The sequence below is a fragment of the Chaetodon auriga genome, chromosome 1, assembly GCF_051107435.1.
Source record: "Chaetodon auriga isolate fChaAug3 chromosome 1, fChaAug3.hap1, whole genome shotgun sequence".
In the NCBI taxonomy this organism is placed as follows: Eukaryota; Metazoa; Chordata; class Actinopteri; order Chaetodontiformes; family Chaetodontidae; genus Chaetodon; species Chaetodon auriga.
Window position 1 is genome coordinate 21,008,209 of NC_135074.1, and position 23,023 is coordinate 21,031,231.

General features: G+C 42.0%; 1 protein-coding gene across 2 annotated transcripts in view; it reads left to right on the plus strand.

The window, feature by feature from the left end:
- Window positions 1–23,023, plus strand: part of fam189a1 (family with sequence similarity 189 member A1) — an 83,074-nt gene that overhangs the window by 24,825 nt on the left and 35,226 nt on the right. For both annotated transcript variants that reach the window (XM_076729412.1, XM_076729404.1), the window contains exon 2: window positions 12,712–12,768. In XM_076729412.1, coding sequence (XP_076585527.1) covers window positions 12,712–12,768 — 57 coding nt within the window. The remainder of the gene's footprint in view (window positions 1–12,711; window positions 12,769–23,023) is intronic.

A 23,023-nucleotide genomic window follows, 5' to 3' on the forward strand; every position in this document is an offset into this window, starting at 1 on the left:
GAGTTTGTGGCTTTCGAGACGGCGAGCTTTCCCACCCGCACAGACAAGAGAAGTTAAGTGTCTGATGAGATGGTCTCATTAGGGGATGAAGTATTTGCAGCAGATGGAAAACTCTTTCAGATCCTATAGAGCAAAGTCGGGACTGAGCGATTTTTAGCTTTTAATGTATATTTTTTTAAAATCTGGGAAGTTTATTTTGAAGAAGAAAGAAACGGGTCTTCTGATAATGCACCAAATCCCCTCTAAGGCTGTAAGCGTTTTCTGAACTGTGCTCACTGTAAACTGCTGTGAACAGTGTCTTTCTGCCGCAGAAGCACAACCTCTTGTGGATGAGATCAAATCAACATGAAACTCAGTTTCCAATGTATTGTTTTTTAAAAATGTTTTCAGTGAAAATCGTGAACTCCCTGCACGTCCCTTCCTGAGGATTTGAAGGCAGAATCCTCTTTTAAATCCCTCAGAGACAGTGAAATAAAAAATCGTATTTTCCGAGGTCTAATCCTGTCTCGCTGTGTTAATTGTTCAGTGATCTCTTGTTATATGTAAAAAAAAATGCATTTTGAGTTTGTTTGTTTCAAAATGCATCTTTTCTCTTCCTGTAAAACATTTTGATGACTGAACTCGAGAGGACGGCGAGTATAGATGAATTTATCCAGCCCATCATATAAAACAGTATTATATATGATATAACATACTATATTATGGGGGGGTGTTTGGATACTATGACTTTTACAGTTTACATTTCCAATTTACTCTTTTTTCCCTTCTTCTTTGTCCTGATCTGACAAAGTGAGTGGAGGAACATAGTTTTTGAAACATCCTGTACAATTAAGTTTTTTCTTGACAGTCTGGATCTGGGCATTTACAAAGAGCTGCAGCTGCCACACTGGGACATAACTAACATAAATATATAACAATAGTTTGAAAATATTTAGGAAAAGATTGAGGTGCGTTTTGGTCAGAATCTGAGCCAAGCTGATGCAGATGAGAGGATAGAATTTACACGCCCACCAAAGCACAACTCAGCACACACAAACACACACACACACTCTCTCTTTTCCCCTTTCAAATCTAGTTGGCTGCAGGGCGAGATTATCCTGTCAGCACAGGACAGAAAGCCTGATTCAGCTGCTGGCGTCACTGCAGCCGTATCCAGGATGGATGTATGACTGGCTCACCGCTGCACGCTGCTGAAAGCCGCAGCCTTTACTCCTGAATTATGACCGCTGAGGCCCAAAAGTGCCCGTCAGAACTTTGAGCAGAAGTTTACGGTAGAAGTTTGGTTACCAGGTGTCACATCCTGGTGAATCAGCGCCTCCGCCTGCCTTTCAGTTACACTCATACAATCACACGCACACACATATACTGTGTGTGAGTGATGGCTGTTCCAGCCATTCTGACCCCCAAAGTTCCTGCATATTATAGCAGCCTAATATTCATGCAAACAGTTTTATGTGACTCTTGAGAGATATTTTTAGTCGCTGCCAGATTGGTGAAACATGAGAGTCAGAGCCTGTTTCTGCAGCAGAGCAATGCATCGCGCCATCAGGAGAGATACTGTCATCTGTCCGTCATTCAAAGGGTTTTGTAGTCGTGCCGTAAAGTCTCTGCAGCCTCTCAGGGTAAATTTGTTGTGTGTCTTTTATTTGATTTCCTGTGCTGCGAGGATTTAACAACTGAAAGTAATGAAGATTCTGTCATGCGTTGAATTTCATTGCAGTGACGAAGCCAAGAGGGTCTCACAGTGCAAATATATCTGGATAATTGAAAGGGAAGCATTAATGTTTTCTTTCTGTTTTTCATACTCCATGTTCATTTGTTGCAGCATCAAAGAAGCTTTTGTGAAATGAGAAGTGGCAGTCCATGTGTAACTGTGTGTGTTTGTGCTCATGCATGTGTGACGGGCCTGTGTGCGAGATACAGAGAGTCTGATGGTGATCTAAATCAGGAAGAGGAGCCAGAGAGCCACGAGCAGCGTCTCCTCTTTTACCTCTCTTTCTTTCCCTCTGCTCTCTCACCTCCAGTCAGACCTGCTGTGTTCTCTCGACGCTTTTGATGCACAGAAACAGGTCGAGGGTTTTTCACCCCCGCAGGTTGGCCCTTTCTCACTTCAGCCACTTTGTCTGAACTTTTTTGCCGGAGGGACGCTGCGGCTGACCACGCAGTGAAGCACAAGAATCTCACATCAGGAAACAAGGCGCCATGTTCATCTAAGGCTCATGGTCTACTTGCTTTTAATATGCACAGACAAGGGGCTGCGACACAAGTGGCATTGTTCACATGCAGCCCTGCGTGCTTTGTGTGTACCTGGAAGATTAAAAAGTATATCCACGAGGAGCAGATCAGGCCATGTTCGTGTTTGGCTGTGATGTGGAAATTTGTGTAACAAAGTGACTTTAACAAAGCAGCTGTTTCAGAGGTTTCTTGCAATATTCACTCATTTGCAAGCGCTTGCTTGTCGGCCGGGAGAAGGACCGTGGTGAATTGTGCAGCTGTATTTCTACATCTTGTGCGTCACAGAACGTTTTGTCCCCCTCAGAGATTAACACCTGACATTTAGTTGATGGAATCGTTAGCAAATTAGTAACTTTCTCCACAAGAACGACGTCTTTTCAGGGGTACTGCTGTTTCTAGTGTTTCAATTTCTGACCTATTCAAATTCCGTGTGATGTCCGATTAGAAACAGACCCTCCATTGTTATGCACATCGCACGATCCCTTCTGATACGTTTAAGGCTGAAGTTCACTCGAGTGGAGGTCACATTTACCAGCTGTTAAACCCCTTCAAACAAGAGAGACACAATAATTGAGTAAAAACTTCAGACACTTCACATTTCTCTCTCCTCATTTCCTGTCAGCTCCATACTGTGAGGGGATTTACCCTCCTTATATTAACACCCTGTCTACACCGGCCACGTAGCCAAAGCAGCATGTCGGCAGTGCAGCAGCAGCGTCAGTCCTCTGTCAGTGTCTACACAGGATGCGTTCAGGCACAGTACTTCTGTGCTTATTGGCCTGACATGTGATCAGTTAGTATTAAAAAAGGAGTAAAAAGACATTTTTGGTCTTGCGAGTGAAAGGTGATCTATAACGCAGCCTGTATTGAGTAAAATAGGAGAGGATCTGTTCATCCGATTGGCGGTGGTTGATGATGAAATTGATGGATCTCTCCTCAGAGCCTTCTTCAGGTTTTATCCTGCTGGATGGGTGCACCGTGCACGTGGTCTGATTCACGTGCACGTGGTCTGATTCACCCTTTACATTGATGCTGACATGCATGCTGTTGAGTTTATGCTTTCAATCGTTGGGATACTGTCTGCTTCACATTCAGGCTGACGTCCATGCCTTGGTTCATGGACTCGGCGGAGGTACTAGAGACCTCCATGAGTGAAAGGAGAGGAGCAAAGGGTGCCCGAGATGCCACGCCCCCAGGCAGCAGCGGCAGCCAACCTGCTGTTGTGCCACTGTTTCCATGGCAACGGCAGCGAGGTGCTGCTGCACTCGAAACGAAGTGATGATACACACGCGATGGGGGAGGGGTTAGGAAGGAGGAGCAGGTGGTGGGTGGAGAGAGAAGGGGGAGTACTGTAGGAAACGGATGTTAGGGAAGAAAAGGGGGATCTGGAGGAGGACCGCTGCTGTGGGTGAAACAGCGGGAACACAAGGAGGCCAAATGCACACGTCTGTTAGCTTTGTCAGCACCAGGTTCAGTTACACTCTGTGGAGCCGCAGACACAGCGGCATCAAACACCTCACGATCCCTACAGTGTGGTCCCACATGCTCCCTCACACAGCAGATAGACGCACACACATCTTGTACCCCTCATTTTATGGCCAGCAAAGGTTACTTGAAGGTGGTTTAAAGCCGAAATTGTCACACAAGCATTAGGAATTCAGCTCCCCTGATGCTACAGCTCACCTTCATTTGTCTTTCATTTGGACACACACATACACGCACACACAGAAATAAATGTTCTTCAAGGTGAAACACAAGGTGATTTTTCTGTCTTATCCACATTTAGAGCTTCTTCCTTTTTCCTCCTGTGAGCTCGTCTGAAGCTACACCAAACAGCACTTTTTGTTCAAAGGCAAAACTTTCCTTCTTAATCACACCGTTCATACTAAAAATACAAACTGCTATTTTTTCAGTTTCTATGAGAGATGCTCATGTAGGAGGATATAGGAGCATTTATAATTATAACTTTTTTAGGCGCTCATCTTAATGAATCTAAGCTGCAGCGCAGGATTCAGCAGGGAGAGCAATAAATAAATCCCCCAAGTGCTTTAAACAGTAGAACCCAATGGACCCATCAGAGAGATATGAGATACACAAACTTCACAAGGCAAGAGATGGACCAAGTATAATGATATGAACGATAATGGACTAAACAGACTGATGAGACGGGATCACCGAAGTTAATACAATTCATCCTGTGAGAGACATGAAAATCTGGACCAAAGTGGTGGACCAGCAGAGCTCCTTAAAGTCAGCTTCATGAATGTGATTGACGTTTGAAGGTGACTATCAGTCAGCCCATGTTGATGCTGACTCACAGCATTCAGCAAACGTTAGTGTGATGCTTCATTTTTGGAAAGAAATTTGAGCTGACTGACAGGACGGCGACATGTAGACATGTAGACGACGGCTCCCTCATAGACGTCCATTTAATCAGCAGCTCCTCATTTCATTAAAGGCCAGGATGGCGAGTGTCCCCGGACATATTCTGCTCAGCCGTGTTCTGCAACACATGCCTGCACTTAGAGCCAGAAACACAAAACGCACAAAGACGCTCACACTTTCACACATGTCAGATTACCCTGTGCTAAGAGGCTGCAGAGCAGGAAGAGCTCAGAGAGACGGATGAATCTGTGGAAAGACTTTCTTCTCTTGACCAACATAAAGCAAGAGTGAAAGGAAATAAAAGAGGCTGTTTCACTTGAAAGGGAACAGCAGGAGAGGAACTGACTGAGAGGGATTCAGACAGTTTGTGTGTGAATCATTGTGTGTGTGTGTGTGTGTGTGTGTGTGTGTGTGTGTGTGTGTGTGTGTCTTCTGGCTCCACTGTTTTCACCATGTATGTTTCTCCTGTATATGACTAAGTGTGAGTGTGATGATGTTGTGGGGGATTCTGTCTGAACCAGCGAGGGTCCCTGCTCCTTTCAGCACAGCAGCTGATGGGAAATCATTATGGATCCTGGCAAATGGCCAGTTCGTGGTTACCACAGCAACCGCACAGGCTCCATCCATCTTGGCTATGATGATGTTTGAGAAACGGCCTGCTTTCTAAACCCTCACTCTCAGTAATGGCTTCTTTGATTGGCGCCATGCATAAATGAATTAGAATAAGGTCAAGTCTGTTATTTAGGTGGAATCCATACTGGCATATCTTTCTTTTCTAAACAGAAGAATGGAGTCATGAACACCTCCACTGTCGTCTGGTTAATTATGGATGTCCTCATTGTGGATGTTTGGATTAAGAGGTGTTTTATTCTCTCTCTTGGAAGCTGATATTTTAATATAAATAACGCAAAATAAGACAGAATTTTAAACACAACTGTCCATATTATGATTTGCTATTTTGGTCTGTTCTCTCTCCAGAGGGATCCCTCCTCCGTTGCTCTCGCTGAGGTTCTAATCTAAATGGAGGATCTGAGGATGGAGGCAGTCGTAGGCTATAATTGTAAAACCCTTTGAGAAAAAGTTGCAGTTTGCAATATTGGTCTATCTAAATAAATTAGTCTTGACATGGCCTTTAAGTCTCAGTATAAGAAGTAATTCCATGTGATCTACAACACAGCAGCTCTGCAGTAAAGTTACTGTCTGTGTGTTTTAAGGTGCCACTGTTTGATGTGAGTCCACTGTATCAAAGGTGTTTCTGATATTTTGTCCATGTCATATGCATACAGTATATGTAGAAATAAACATATTAGAAAACACTTTGTAGTATAATATGAAAGAAATACAACACAAACTGTGACCCCGCAGTCAAACCTCTTCGACACACCTCATTGAAATGAACAGGTGGTTATTTTTAACATTGTTTTCTGTGATCTTCTATTGATTTAGCTGGACATGTTTGCAGTCCTAGCCAGTTTGGTTCTATTGTTGTTTGCTGTATATTCTTCTCCATTTGCTATAAAGCTCAGACAACAATCAAAATGGTTCCTAAACACATATACTCATCTGCAACCTGCACATGGTGGTCTTTACCCAAAATAGAACTACAGGAATTAACTCTTGGGTGCTAATAACTAGCTTCCTTTTGTGTGTCCCTCCAGCAGCTGATGAGTTGTGAGAAATTAAAACACGTCAAGTTACTGTTTTCATCTCCTTCTTACAGTAAAGAAATGAATGAGGCAGCTGGCTGTGTCATATATACACAACATGTAGGGAATAACAAGCAAGCTTGTGGTTTACATGTGAGCAAAATCAGCAGGACAAATTAAGACAAAATAATGAAAACACAACACAAGTTTGAATTAATTTAATGAGCTTTAGGCAAACAAGTCAGCAGTTTGGACATAAGGAGGGGAAGCAAACTGAACCAAATTGTAAACAAATCACCAAATGCAATTAAAATTAGTCCAAATTAGTTTTTGAGACAACAAATGAACCTGTCATCCTTTCTCGAATCAGCATCGAGGTTCATCAGGTTAGTGGCAGAGGCGCCCAGATGTCTTTTCCTCCAGAGGCTCCTCCTGGAGGGTTTCCTAACAGCTCCCAGACCAGCTGGGAGATGCAAACCCTCCACTGTGACCTGGATCTGCCCCGGAGCCTCCTCCCAGTCAGCAGCACCCACAACACATTCAAGGAGACTCCTGACTCCTCTGAAAGTCAAGGAGAAGTGGCTCCAGTGGAGGACGTGAACAGTTTCATTCCCTCAGTCAGTTTAACAACCCTAGTCCTATTTTCACATCTTAGTCGTACACCTTCCTCTAAACTTGTCAGAGTTAAGGACAGAAATAATTTAATATGAGGACAAAAAAAGGTTTCTCCGTTCAGAGGTTTTTTTCTTCATGTGGACAAGTACAAGTACAATAGCACACAATCACCCACACAGCGTGTTGTTCTGTCTGATTAAATACGCCTTTTTTTTTGTCCTAGTTGAATATCACAACACTCCTGTTTTCCATGTTTTCCAGAGTAAAATCCGGGTTTTGATGGACTGAAGTTGTGAACTGGCGTGTGAATATGTGCTCTGCGTTGTGTGTACGGCTGGAATTTGCTGCGGCAGCCACACAGACTTATCGCTCGCTGGGTTTCTCACATCCAGGGATCCAGCAGGGCTCACGTGCTGTTATTCTGTCATAAAGCAGTTTGACTTCAACCTTTTCACACTGACTGACTGCAATAAGTCGCTGATCTGTAAAAAGGGAATTTTAAAGTTGTTGTATTTCTGAATATTTGCCTTGTGGTGGGCCTCACACGACATGTCACCTCTGGGTTCGTGTGTACAAGTGTGTGTGTGTGTGTGTGTGTGTGTGTGTGTGTGTTAGTTGTCAGAGTATAAGAGTAATGCATTCTTTCATGGCGATGACACTGGATCCTCTAATCCAGTCCTGTGAAAAGCCAAAGCTTCGCCTTTATCTCTCCGTCCTATTTACACTTGTCAGTACTCTGTGTGTGTGTGTGTGCACGTGTGCATGTGTGTGCATGTGTGTGTGGTCTTGTGAATCTGCATGTGATGCACAGAGAAAAACCTCATAGTTTTACATTAGTCTCAAAATATAGCCTTTTAAAAAATTAATAGCGTTTTTGTGCTCATTTTATCATACCATCTGTCATTTTAAGTTGTTTCCCACCAGCTGTGTGTCACTTTAGATGACATGCTTAATGATCTGAACATTCTGCTCTGCTGACTAACAGCTATCAAACATTAGATGTCTTTAAATGTTATCCAACACTAAAATTAAGGCTCCGGTTGTTGTTCCCAGACACATTTCTGACAGTGTTATCTCTTGAGCCTTTGACTGTTCTGAGTCTTCTGCTGTGAAATGTTTACAGAGTTAGTTTCAAGGTTACCTCAAAATAGACAGATTTGTTTATTGCTATTCCATTTTTCAATTTTCTCATTATTTGGCAACTTTACAACTCGTCTAGAAAGCAAATCAATTAGTTCTCCATGTAGAGAGCTATGACAGTTCTGACTTGTTTTCACTGAACAGATTTCACTTAAATGTCCTTCATTAATAGTTTTCAGCATTATTCCACCTCATATTCTGTACTACACCATGTGTGACAGTGACTGACTGATGGCTGTTATACTGTAGACTGCTATAATAGCTGTTTTTACATCCAGGCTCTGTACTTTAGTATAAGGCTCAATGCATCCTTCTGTTTGTGCAGACCTCTCATAACTTGTTGTCCTGCTACCTGTTTCTGTTGTTTTCTTAGCTTTCAACAAGCCTTTTAATTGGTCTCTGGTAGAATACCAGGAAATACGTGAACACACTGAAAGATGCTTCAGCATTTTTTCAGTACGTTAGTGGGTGTGTGCTGCCCAGGTTTCAGTAACTAATGCTGCTAAGTATTGCATGTTAATCCTGTTCTGAGAGCAGCCAAGGGGAAAAGCCTCCAGTGACTGACAACCAGCAAAGCTATCACATGGTTCCTGCTCTCACATCATTTCTCAAACCAACAGACACACACAAAGACACACAGGTATGCACACAGTCCTTCAACACATGAGCACACAGACACTGCACAGTGGAGGGATGCGCAGAAAGGACGGTGTCAGGAAAAGGACGAGATCAAGAGACGAAGGGCTTTCCCACATTTCAGCTCCATTCAGTCTCTGCTGCAGCAGTCATCGTTCTGCCATCTGTGTGTGTGTGCTTTGTATGTTTTATTGCACCCTTGATATCTACAACAATATGACAGTATGGCTGTAAGAAAGGTACCCCTGACTGTTAAATCTGTTTCTTTACTCCCATATTGAATGAACAAAAGAATACCAGATCAAGCGCATCACCTGCTCCATGCTTCCACATCAATGTCATCATATAGTCATGATCTAAAAATGAATAAAAGAGGGAGATGTGGTGAGGTAAAATAGGGCAGGATGAGAAATGATCACTTTGAACTTGACGCAGACCTTCGCTTGAGATATTTGATTCCTTACTGTTTTTATACTCTCATGCCATACAGATCTAATTCTCAGTGTTGTGTATGGAGGGAACTGTCTGTCACTGTGATGCACTGTGAGTAAACCGAAGTGTGTCTGAAATCACATTTGCAGGTTGTTACTTCGTACTTTGTTACTTCGCCTCGTTTCCTGCCTGCAGTCATGCAAAAGACCAAATACAGGAATAATGTAAAAATATGACAATCAGGACAGAGTTCGCTGTTGTAAGAAAGTTCCACGAAAGCAGAATGTGGTTCAATCCTCAGCCTCTAATCTAAAATCAATGATAAGTTTGCCATTATTTTATCTCCTTGCAATCATTAAATCTCATCAAAGGGACTCAAACAGTGAATTTATCATATCAGCAACACAAGTCTTAGGCAGCTGCCATCCTATGCTTTCATGGCAACTGCGTTGTTTAAAAATAAGTGATATTGCTGCATTGACATGAGACTTATGCCTTTTATGTGTTTTTAATAGTTTTTTGATGATGATGGAGCCTATAGCACTGAGACATAATCAGGCTACAAAGGCAATTCTTGCTAGTTGGATACATTTATTGTGGCTTATGATGTTGCTAATTATAAAAAGATTAAAAAAAAAAAAGAAGCACCAGCCTTATCCTTTAATCCAGGTCTCTATTTATCTGGTGTGTGTGTGTGTGTGTGTGTGTGTATGTGTGTGTGTGTGTGTGTGTGTGTGTGTGTGTGTGTGTGTGTGTGTGTGTGTGTGTGTGTGTGTGTGTGTGTGTGTGTGTGTGTGTGTGTGCGCGTGTGTGTGTGTGTGCGCGCGTGCATGCGTGTGTGCTCAAATGAAATATTGACATCCCATTCGTCAGGTCCTGTGTGTATCAAGGTGAGTGAAGAAGTGGAAGATTGAGTGGAACAAGATGGAGAGGGAAATAGAAACGAGAAGGCTGGATAGAGAGGAGTGAAAGTGAGTGTGTAAGCGCAGAAATATACTGTGACTGTGTGGGCGCAGAGCAAGAGCAAGAAATACAGAGATGGAGTGTGATACGGGGAGAAATTGGAAAGGGAAGGATGGCAAAACTGGAAGAGAGCAGATATCGAGAAAGTCAGTGAAGAGAAGGAGGAGAGTAAGATGGGGGAAATGAGGAGAGCATGTTGGTGTTTAATGGAGGGTGAAGAAGGGTGAAAGACAGAGAGAGAGACCGTGGAGGAATAGGGCGCCGGAGGCTATGAATCCCCTTTGTTCACACACATTTCGATGATATGTGATTCACACCTACAGTAGCTGGGACTGTAAAAATGCAACACCACGCTCAGAGTGAAGCGTGCTCAGAAAATCAATAGGTGCTTTTTTCCCCAAATCTAAATTGAATTTCATCAAGCATCTCATTAAAAAAAAACAAAAAAAAAAACATCTGCTGTTTAGAGCGGCATCCCCACAAAACACAAGCATGCAGTTTGGAGTAGAGATTTAAATCAAACAGATGGATCAATAACTGGATGGGAGTGATCGATATGAGAGGGAACCACAGACATCACAACAAGATGGGTCCAGATAGGCTGAATTGTTTCATTTCAAGCTGCAGGGTGGCTGGTTCCAGGTAGATGGAGCACAAAATCTAAAAGCAAATCAGTGCTAATGGAAAAACCTGGAGGACCAATAAGTCCTGAGAGACAGACTGATGAAGTCACCGCAGCAGTAACACAAGATGTTGAATTTCCAACAAGACCTCAGAGATAAGCAACACAATACTTTCTCTGTGAATGTCCTCTAGAACGAGACGTCTGAGGCGCCGATCAGCAGGGCGACGCCATTTTTCTGTGCCCTCCAAGAACGTTACAAATCATGGTTGAAAAATAAATCTGTTTTATGTTGTGATAACGCAATGGACAAGGTTTGGTTGGTTTTAAGCACAAAAATGACAAATCACGGTTTGGATTAAATAAGCGCTTGTTTGTATGGTCATTGAACACAAATGTATGGCATTCGTGGGCATTTAATGAGACGAACAGCGCTAGCTTTTTTGTGTTTCCTACAAACAAAAATGATATCACTCATAGTATTCTCTTACATTTTAAGTATTTCAATCGTATACTTTTGGCCCAGTGTGAGCTGGAATAGGCTCTAGATGCAGATGTCTCATGTTCTCACGTGCCTGCTTTTAAACCACTGGATGGCAATTACCACAGTGCCGCTGAGTTTACTCAAGACAGCTGTCACACTCATCGCTGTGAGGTACATGGAAAACTCAAGGGTGGTCACTGACGTCCAGAAGGCATCAGCATACCTGTGCCTTCATTTTAGCATTGCTTTCAGGTCTCTCTTCTAAAAGAAATGATCTCAGTAAGACTGCCTAAATGAATAGAGCTTCCTCTGACAAATGTGTCTCAAGTAGTCTGAGTTGTGATGTATATCACAGTCAAATAACATCTGTCAGTAATTAGAGAAGTAACCAAATAGATAAATATAGAATATCCATGAAGTCAACACTTTCAGCAGCCTTTGTGTTTAATTTCAGTCACTGGCAGCAGTCAGATGAAATGAGAAGAGCACAGTTTCCTGTATGGGGGATTAGGTAAGGAGTGAATCACACTTGTAAGAAGCTGGGAACACGTAACAATAGCTTTTAAAATCTTAATCAGTCGTGGAAAAATGCTGCCACTGTGTTCAACAGAAGATCACGTTGTTCACTTGTTCCAAGTTAAAAGGAGAGAAAGTGTAGAGGAGTGAGCCTGCGATCACGATGAGAAGCTGACAAAGAAATCCACATCCACTCTGAAACACGGTGACAAATCTGATGACAGATGGGCACAGAGTTACCAAACCAGCAACAGCTCCCACCTGATCTGTGCATTACTCAACCCACCACACAGAAGACGACCTTTTCAGAGTGTATTTGCCAGAGAAACCAAAGAAGAAGAAAATCCCATATTGAAAGTCAGTCTGTTTGTGTATCAGAGGACAATTTTGGTTTATTACAACTTCTGTCTTATTTTCATAGTTTTTTTTAAAAGGGTATTGAACTGTACTCGCCAAAGGTAACAGCTTGAGATCTGCTAATCCATCTGGTTATTCACATATTTCAGTAAAAGCCAAAATGTCAGCCTCAGGTTGGCAGTCAGTGGGATTCGTCCTCTGGGGACAATGAATGTCAAAGATTCATCGTAATCAAGCCAATAGTTGTTGAGATATTTCAGTCTGAACCAAAGTGGTGAACTGATCCAGTTACAGACCGACATCAACGTCCCTAGAGCCTGGATAAAAATGAACATATGGGAAGTACATATGTAGTCAACCCAGAATAGGTGTACACGTGTCTGCAGACAGTAGGTCGAGTACGGTGTGGCCAACATTGCTAAGTGGCATCCATTGTAAGGAAAAATTACTCGTTATCACAAAAAAAATCACAAAAAGTCATCATCTGGCTGCTTATGTTTCTTACATTATCAATCTCTCATTTCCCAGATCCCAGCCATTACCATGACTACAATATTATTTAGAGGAAAACTAAATTACCACATTTATAAGCGGATACTAACATTTCTCTTGAATTCACGTTTGTTTCTACATACCTGTCAGTATCATTCAGCTCTAACGGCATCTGTTTTCTCTCCCAGGTGCTGCTCTCCGGACTGATCGGAGTCGTGTCGTGGAAGAGGCCGCTCTCTCTTGTGGTGAGTGTCCCCTGAACGCCTACACTCAGCTGCTAATCTTACAGCTCTGAACAAAGCAATAAATCCCCAGAGAGAGTCTTTCATTGTGATGATGGGATGGATGGAGATGTGACAACGCACGAGATGCGTACTTACATACTGAAACAGATGCTTTGTTTCTTTCCTGTTAGGAACACCACACGTAGACGAGCCTACAAAGACATTATTAACTTCTGTGTGTGACTACCTGAAACAAATACAAACAGTCCTCAAGCTGTCATCTCAGTCTGTTAACACAATGTGACTGACAACTCCAAACCTTGTTGCTTGTCACGCTTGCAGTTTTGCAGTCGTAGAAAGTGTAACTGTCTGCGAGCACAGTTTCCTCTTTGGGGCATGTTCAGGTTGTGTTAACGTCCTTGGATCACAGCTCCAGTGCTGTAGGGTTTCACAGCCGCTGACCTGGAAACCACAGGACCAAAGTCAGCTTGAAGTCTTAGCAGTTTTCACTTTTCTTCTCTCTGCACAGATGAATAATCACTGAACTGTATTACTCATTTCCAAGACACATGGCATCATTCTGGATGGAAACCTTTGTGCGGCCATGTATGCAGTACTGCCTGTGCTCGGATCACAGGGTGATGGACTTGAACCTGTGTTTCTAAAGTTTGTCTAAAGTTTTGTACATCTTAGATGATTGCAGCACAGAAACAAAGGTGTAGCACATTACCTGACACGTTTTGAAGTGATTGTACAAAATATCTTTGAAAGTGAAAGTTAAAACATTATCTGAAGCAGCATAATTCAGAAGAAGTTAGCTTCAGCTCACTGTAGCTCACATCTGGTTGGATATTTTTGCATTTATTATGGGTACTAATAGGAAAAAACTGGTCTGATTGCAATTGCACCATACCAACTGTCAATATGGTCCTAAATTTGCCTCATTTTATACTTTATCTGATGTTTCTTTCTGGTTTTTGTTTCTTTATTTTTAATTTCATTTTATAACCGTTCTTAAGTGTCCTTCTTTTAAGCTGAATGACTACAGACCCAGGGCCCACATATCTCCAACCTCGGAGTGAAAACGTGTGAGCAATAAGACCCATTCATGACGCTCCTCACTCCTATTTTCAGTGTAAGACTGACCACTAAGTGATCACATGATCACTCACATGCATGCTCTTAGCAAGAATATGCCACAAGGGGCAAGTCTACTCTACATCTGTCATATTGTTCATTCTTACATTTTACCTTATTGATGCGATGCTGCAAATAATAAGCTATTCTAAATCATGCATAATGTATTATTCATCATGAGCAACAATTTGTTTTTCACATTCACTCTCTGAAGGTGTCTGATATCTTCACTGCAGTCAGCTCTCTTTTAAATTTAAGATCAATTTAGGCCAGAAGGCATGAGGTAGTTGCTATTCTTACTTTTGTGAATAGGAGTAAAGATGAATAATAAATAACTGGTTAACTTCTTTGATAAATAGGGGCCCGGTCTCGCAGTGTTGCTTTATTATCTGAGTGATGAAATGTTTCTCTCCTTCCCGTGAACTCGTTTTTCTGCCTTAACAGAGCCCGTAAACCTTTGACTGTCACAGAGTGCATATTGTAGCCCACACTGCTCTTAGCTGCATGTGTGATACGTTCCATAATATAAATCATTTGTTTTCCCTTCTTTGCACTACAAAAAGACTCACAGATGCACATGAGACTGAAGCTGATGATCTCTGTCTACATATCTTTCAGTCTTCCTGTCCTTTAAAGTAGAGGATTGCAGCACAAACAAGCCCCTGACCAGTTCTATTTCACGCTCTCTTAATGCCATAAATAATGTCATCTCATCTCTGCTGCTTTACCACCTCATGTCAAACCCCCTCCCTCTCACTGCTTATCACTCGTCTCGCTCCCTTTAGTTTTATCACCTTGCTTGCCTGCTACACAAAGCTGCATCCCTTCACATTTCAGTCCGCCTTCCCCCTTCTTTTCTTTGCCTCCGTGTAATGTTCGGCCACAGAAAGAGATCTGAATCATTTCAGCTCTTGGGGATCAAAGGAAATAATCCATCATTGAGGTGTAAGTAGAAATTGGTCACACGTTGTGCTCTGTAAAAGAGTTAAATCCTCTTACCTCTCTTTCCTTAAAAAGCATGACTAATTTACTGGAATAGTCTGCACCTGCCAGCATACAGAGATGTCAGTGTGTGGACACTGCTTCCTGCCTTTAGTGGGTTCTAAAAGCTGATATCTGGCGTGTTTTTTGTGGCATGTAATGTTCAGTCCTGACAGTCGAGCTTTTGCATGTCTGGCCTTGACCCAGCGCTGACCGGCAGGTGACTAATACACCGGCTGGACGCTTTCAGTCTGGCAACGCCAGACCAACCCATCTGCCAACAGTGGGAGGCCATCGTGATTTGTCATAACTGGAGTTTATCCAAACTGTCTAAGGCAACGTGATAAAGACTTGTTTTTCCTCAGCTAGCTTATTTGAAATTGGTCTCTAAAACAAGCTCCACGGGCTAATTGTATGATCTGGGCAGTTTAGGATTTCACTCTGCATAACAACTTAGTGCTGAAAGAATTATTTGATTTCTCTATTAGTCAGTTGACAGAGGATTAATCTGAAATGACTGAAAAATTATTAAGTCATTTATCAAGCGAAAATGCAGATGCTTCTGGTTTAATTGTGTTCATGGGGTGCATTTTTATTTTATAGTGCTGTAAATTAATTGGCTTCTTGTTTTGAGCAGCTGGTTGAACAAAACAAGCAAATTAAAGGTATCACTTACAGAAATATCTATACGCTTTTAGAAAAATGTTCCTTTGCTGTCTTGCAGAGAATATCTGTCAGTAAAATATATAGCTGGAACCATCAGCTGCTTAGCTTAGCTTAGCACAAAGACTGGAAACAAGGGAAAACAGCTAACCTGGCTCTGTCTTAAGGCAGGAAATCTACCTACCAGCACCTCTAAAGCTCATTAATCAATATGTTATGTCTCATTTGTTTAATCCATAAAAACACTGAAGTGTAAGTCTTTATGCTACGATAAGATAATCTGCTGCTGGCTGTATCTTCATATTGAAGCGACAGGTGTAAGAGATCTGTCTTCTTGTTCAACTGTCGGCAAGAAAGAGAGTAAACACACATATTTCTATTCTTTTCCATGTCGTAAAATTGCGATGGGCATGTTTTACTATACTATTTTTTAGACTGTTGAATAAATTAAACAAAAAACAAATCAATGACAAAATAATCGTTATTTGCTGCCCTTGAACAAGATAGATTTCCTCTTGTTGTGGTGTTGTTGCACGGTGGAGCCACACACAGGACACACACAGGGGTATGTTTGGGTGAGTTGAGCAAGATTTATTGTAAGGTACCGGGGAACGGAGGTGAAGTGGAGAGGAGATGATGGCTGGCAGGGGCTGAGGACAGATGGGCGATGGTGGAGAGTGGCTGTGCAGGGACGGAGGTGTAAGAGTGTGAGAGGCTGCCTGGAGAGGTGCAGGGATAGCAGGCAGGCAGATAACAGGGGGTCCTGAGGCACAAGGAGAAAAGACAGTAAGTAAACAACTTGGAAAGAACAGAACGAGTAGCTCTGAGGATTTCTGCACATGGGGCCTGAAGCATGTAAATACCACTGTAACTGAGACGATGATCTGCTGACGAAGGGGAGAAGAGTTGGGGTTGATATGCAGGAGAGGTGATGAGCTGATGGATGGCAGGTGTGAAGGCTGAGAGAGGTGACAGCTGATTGAAGGCAGGTGTGCACGTTGAACAGACATCCAGGAGTCAGGAGAGTGAGTGGCAGCCCTGGAACGACAGCCACAAACGCAAAGAGACCAACAGGGGACACAGCCAGAGAGGGAAACAGAAGAACACAAGGGGACAATATTGGGGTGCCAGAGTCATGACACTTCCAATTATAATGACCTCTCAGTGAGATTGTTGAGCATTCTTCGATATTTGTATGTTTGCTGAAGTATTAGAGAGACAGATATGTGTTATAAATAGAATCGGCGCGACAGGGTATAGAGCAGAAGGCAGAAAACATCTTTGGTTCTGACACATTGCAGTCAAGTCAGCGGATGACACCTCATGCAATATTTGGATGGTTGGAGACTGGTTGTTTGTATGCCAGAGTAGATAAAACAGGTGCAGTATTGTGGGCAGAGAACAGGTGTCGAATATAAAATTCTGTCTTCCCCAAACTTTCCTTTTAAACACCACATCAAAGATATATTTAAATATTGTGCTCAGCAGAATGGGAAAACACACTGTGTCCATGTTTTCAGAGAAATCCTCCTCATTTGCCTTATCTGAAATAGCCAATAAACACTGTAGTTTTCTATCCAGTCAAGTCTGTTGCATTAATACCATGGCAGATTTACTCCATATCACTCGGAGGTAGGAGAAAGACAAGACTACCTGCAGTCTTTCGCTGTTTGTGACTGTGATGGATTATGTGTTTAGAGAGAGACAGAAAGACTGAGAGCGAATTAGAGGGCAGTAAATCCTTGTTTGCCCTGTCAGGAAACAAGCTGGTGATAGTCTGCGGTGTAGAGTGTTTTTCTCACGAAGCCTTAACTGCTGTTGCTTTGTTGTTCTTAGTTAGTTTAAAGTGTAAATACATACAACACAGGCCTCTGCGTTCTTCTGTATATTGTTTATTTAATGTACAGCTGCTTCATTTTAATCTGAGCTCTAATTTTAGTGCACTGTATATTACAGAGCGAGTAAATCTGAGAGCTTTATCGATGTTCTCGACAAAGCACAAAGTGCATTTTCTGAATTGTTGAGCTCCTTTAAGAGCTTGGACCTAGTTGTAGTTTAGCCTGTCAGATTTTATTTTCTGCATATATCAGTTTGGCTGCTTCATTCATAAAAAGAAAGCGATATTTACACTGTACTGACGTGAGACTTGTCCAAACTGAAGTGTAGCGTGGAGAGATTTAAATAATGGAGAGGTACAGCAGTCTTGAGGTGAAACGGTCACTGCACTTGTGAGGTGTCAGGCAGCAAGGGTCTAACATGTGCAGCTACTTTACATTCATGTTTCCACAGGGATAGAAGTACAAGTTGTCCTTTAGTGACTGAGCACAGGGTTGGAGCAGGGCTGCGTAGCTGAACCACGATCTGAATGTCACACAGTGCTTTCCTGCACCACTGACTGTGTTTGCATGGACTGCGACTGGTCTTCATCAAGTTATTCCAATGGCTAATAGAACTTTATTCCTGTTTATGACTGATTGCACACACTGTTCCCTCAGTTTCCATTAAATTGCTACTCTGATTTACTCATGCAAATTTTGTAATAACATGTTTTGAGATGCACGTTTTAGCTAGGCTAGCAACGTGGCTGTCACTCCACTTTGGTCCAGACTGAAGTATCTCAGCAGCTATTGGGTAGTTTGCCATAAAATTGCTGAAGATTTTAATTTTTCCTTGACTTTTTCTCTGTGCCTGGTCATTGTGAGCATGTTAGCAAGTTGACATTGGAGGCAGAGGATGTGTCCTATGGATGTGTTGCAAAATGCTGGGATAAATCCAATAGTGTTATGGTGGGAGTGCGGATGCATGCACATCTTTAATGTATTCGAAGTCTCACTTTCATTGTACTTAGTCTGACTTTGACCTTGTTTGAAATGATCATTGTTTACATGCCGTTATTTGTTCACAGTACTGTCTTGATCAGGCCATTTTGGAATTGTACAGACTCTATAAATGCTTGCGTAACAGGCAGAGGAAATGTTTGCTTTACTATAATCTCTGTAACCTACATTAGAATTGTTTAGTTTTACATTGAATTACTGTCAGAAAATGAATTAAAGTTCATGGCTGCTCTTGCCTTCCACTATAATGCATTAATCACTGGAGCTGCAAAGGTTTATCTTGACGCCAGCGAGTGCTCGACCTATACTGAATGCCCCGAGAATATTAAATCTGCTTCTCTGCTGGGAAAATCTCTTTTCAGTTCTGGCCTCATTTGCTCATTGTTTTCAATAGAAATGAGACGCTCTTGTACGTCCCCAAGAGCACTTCAAGCTTAAGGAAGTTTTCAGCTCTCATAACACCGCAGACTCCTTGAGAATACTCTGAATATTGCAAACGATAGCCTTGACCAGCACTTCCTGAACTCAGAACTGTCAAGTAAAACAGAAGCCTCCAATCGTCAGACAGGGCAAATGTTTCATCTCCACAAGACAGTCACCTCAGTGTGGTGCACTGAGGCATCCATTAACCTTTTGAGTGACAGGTTGAACCTGGAGCAGGTTTCTGGCCTGATCCGAGAGATAAGCTCACCCCTCTGCTGCCTGCTCATCCAGGCACGGACCGCTAAAAACAATACTTCATGTTTGATCTGTAAAGATAAGAGGCTGTCATCATGTGTTTTCACCCCTATATTTCTTTCGCCATTTTACCTTCTGCAGCTGTCTTGTACTGTGCTCCTACTGGATGCATAAGCAGTCACATGCTGTTCATACAGGCACCACCGACGTCATGTCCTCTGCATGTCCTCTGAGATTTTTTGGGAGGTTGTCGGTGGATATTTTGCATTATTAGCTGATTTCAGTATATCTTATACTCAATAAACAATTAATCAGTGTTAAAATAAATCCACCGTTTTACAAATGTTTGCTGAAATCAAGTATTTTTAAGAAAGTATTTCCTTATGTGCACACACAAGGTTACTGAGCAGCCTGGTAGTCTGTTCCCACCCTAACAGTACTGCAGCGTTTGTCAGGTAACAGCTCGCAGGCACAGGTAGCAGCTCGTAGTCACCAAGGCAACCCTGAGGCAAAGAGTTCATGCATGCAGGCTACCAGTTTTGAGGCATCCCAAAATAGTGCCTGAATCTTTCAGTAGGACTCACTGTCTATGAAAGAAACAAGGGGAGACAGATGATGGAGTGATCAGCTTTTTTCAGGATGAGCTTACTTATGAGTGTTAACCAGTGGTGGAATTTAACCAAGTATATCATTCAAGTACTGTCTTTAAGTACTACTATCAACTCATCTGCAATGTGATATTTTTTGAATCATGTTTAAGTTTGTTTTTTGTTAGTCTTCTTCCTAATTATACAGCATGTGAATGCAATACACCTCCAGCTTCGGCTTCCTCGAATGCATCGAGATATACACATATTTGTAGTTGAAGGGCTAAAATATGCACAACCATCTGTGTGGTGTTTTTATTATTATATTGTGTCAAAAAACAATTATTAAACCTGAGAATAAAAAGGATGTCATTTGATTTGCATGTTATGATTGGTTTCAGAGTTTCCTTGAAAAATACCAGAAACAAATAGGTTGTATGAAAGATTTGTGAGTAAGCGTAAAAAAAAAAACAGGATTATTTATTAACTACTTATGGAATAAACACTGGAAGATTGTGGTTCTATAACTGACGGGCTCTGGAGAAATATTGGGCATGTGTTAGCAGTGCCAGGGCGTGTTGATGCTCCTGGTCAATGTGTGTGTGTGTGTGTGTGTGTGTGTGTGTGTGTGTGCATGTTTATCTTAGATCAGCTGTAGAAAGGTTGTGTGTGATTTACAGCGCCATTTTAGTGGCATGCGGATGGATGAAGATTTCCTGGGGATAAATCAGAGTCCAGGACACCTCACACTGCTGCCTTCTTATAACACACACACACACACACACACACACACACACACACACAGAGCTCATGCCCACTGCATGGTCAAGAGGGCAGCAACTTCCTTCTTTTTTAACAATCAAGACACACATATAGACACACACCCATGCCCCACACATCTCCAAATATCTAGCTAACGATGCACACAAATCACAGCGCATACACATCATAACCGTAGACTTTCCATTACGATCACATAACTGCAGTAGGGCCAGCAGGACATTGGTGAAAGGTTTTATGAGGTGCTCTCTATGACAGCCTGTGACCCTGACAGGCCATAAATATTACTGTAGCTGATGAAAGAGAGAGAGAGAGAGAGAGAGAGAGAGAGAGAGAGAGACGGCACATTGACTGGTTGCGATCTCTACGCTGGTGGAATAAAGATTTATAGTCAGACATTACAAAACAACAAAAAATCAAAACGGCACAGTGTGTGAGTGCCATTTTTTATCATTCAATTAATGAAATGATTAAATGGCTGTGCATCAGACCAGCATAGGCGGAGACAGTGGGCCTGTCCAACCCAGTTTTGCCCTCCAATAGTTGAGCATTTTTCATACAGACCTAAATGGACAAATTAATCCTCTAAGCAGGAGTGAAATTAGCCCATTAGCAGCCTCTCTTCCTGCCTCTGTGGCCAGCAGGGATTGGTGTGTGTGCATTTTTTTTCTGAGCCTAAGCTCTAAGTGATCTAACTTATTACTTTGGGCCCCTGGTTTTCGTCCCCAGCCAGACAACGTTGGACACCTCCTTCATCCTAAATCATTTTGATGTCCTCGTCCCTTTTCTGTTGACGGTTTCCATGAAAGCACACACTCAGTTTAATCTTTTGTGACTTCTAGAAATCTTGAAACAAAACTACATCTGTGGGATATGGTGCTTGGTGTAAACAGACGTTGAATTAGACACAAGGTACATGATGTCAGGGAGTATTTCAAAAATCTCTGTTGCCTGGATGTTTGTGAACATACAATAAACAGGGGATGTTCTCTGTTTTATACGCCCACCACTATCATGCCCTCTGAGACTAGCATTGAATTAAATATTAAATGAATAGTTAATGAGAAACAAAAGCACAATGATGAGAAACTGCAGCTTTTAGTCTTCAGCGGTCTGGTTGTCTTTTATCTTGATGATCCCACAGTGGATTATTTATAGTGGTGTTTTTCAGAGAATGCTATAAATACATATGCAGAGGTAGGTGGTGACGTTACTGCGCGGCTCTGCACGTGTAGAAATTAGTTTGCAGCTGTATTTCTATTTTTTGCATGTGTAGGAGTGTAAATATCATGGAAAGATGATCATCATTGTGGCTCTTCTGTTTCATGCATTCACACTTCATTCATTTACCTGCAGTCTTTAATGAAAGAAAAGGCTAAAATTCAGTGCCAGCTGTTACCTCAAACTTTTATCAATTTGATGGTAAAAGATGATGTCAAACAATTAAAAAAAAAAAAGCAATTCCAACCTTTTCATTAGTGCAGACTATGCTCTAGAGAGCTTATTAGCTTAGCACAGCAAGTCTATCATCCCTTCAGCCTTTCCAGAACCTGCTGGCTAGAAATGAGAAGATGCTTTTTTCTACATACAATCCTTGTTTTAAAAAACATCCTCACAACCATTGTGGAGCGGTAAACATGGTGCTGCTGTGTTTTTGAGGAAGCTTAAATCTAAAGCCTTCATGCAGTGGCCAGGACATGTAGCACTGCACAAGGTGGGTGTGAAGACAACCGTTAAAAAGGTAAAAATGACAGAATATTGTGTCCTGAAATTCAACTCCAACTATCCACAAGGTAAATATATACACATTACGTGTCAGTAACTTCCCAAAACATCGAGTTTTTAATACACACACATACAGGAATTCACATATCTGAGAAAACGAAAAGTCCAAAATATAACTCTTCTAAATTTTCATATGCCACATTGACAGCATGTAATAATAACAATAATATCATAGCTGATGAGAAACTCACTGCAGCCATTCAAACCAGAAGCACACACACAGAATGATGCTCGGGCTCTTCTTTCAGCTATTGTTAAGCGGCACAAATAGGCTCCACTCTCCTCTTCCCTCCTGCCACAGTGGTGCCAATCTCTTTCTATAGCAAACAGCCAGAACTGCGTCTGACATTGCAGTGATTGTGTTTTGGGCAAATAGAGGCATTAGAGGCAGGGTCCACCAGTTTATTTTCCACAGTTGACTGAACAGCTAGTGCTCTGTGGTCACTTGTCAGGGACTCAAGACGTAATTGTGGTTTGCACAAAATCATGTCAGCCATATTTCACAGCTGAGTGAGTTGATACTGCGGCATGACTGCAGCCACTACTTTACAGCCCAGGTAGGTTTGGCTTATAGCTCACCCGGGACTTGGCGGCTGGTTTTGGGACTTGTGACCTATGATGTCAGGAGGAAACACATGGATAAGGTGAAAGCTGGAGCAGTATAGTGAACAATTAGTGTGTCTTTGTAAAGACATTAATGTTATATTGCCATTGTGTGCATTATCACAAAAAACATCTTTATCACAAAAACCTGCAATGGTCATGAGCGTAGCGCTGACATAAGAAATGGAACAGAAAAATATACATCAAGTAAATTAGGCCTGCTGC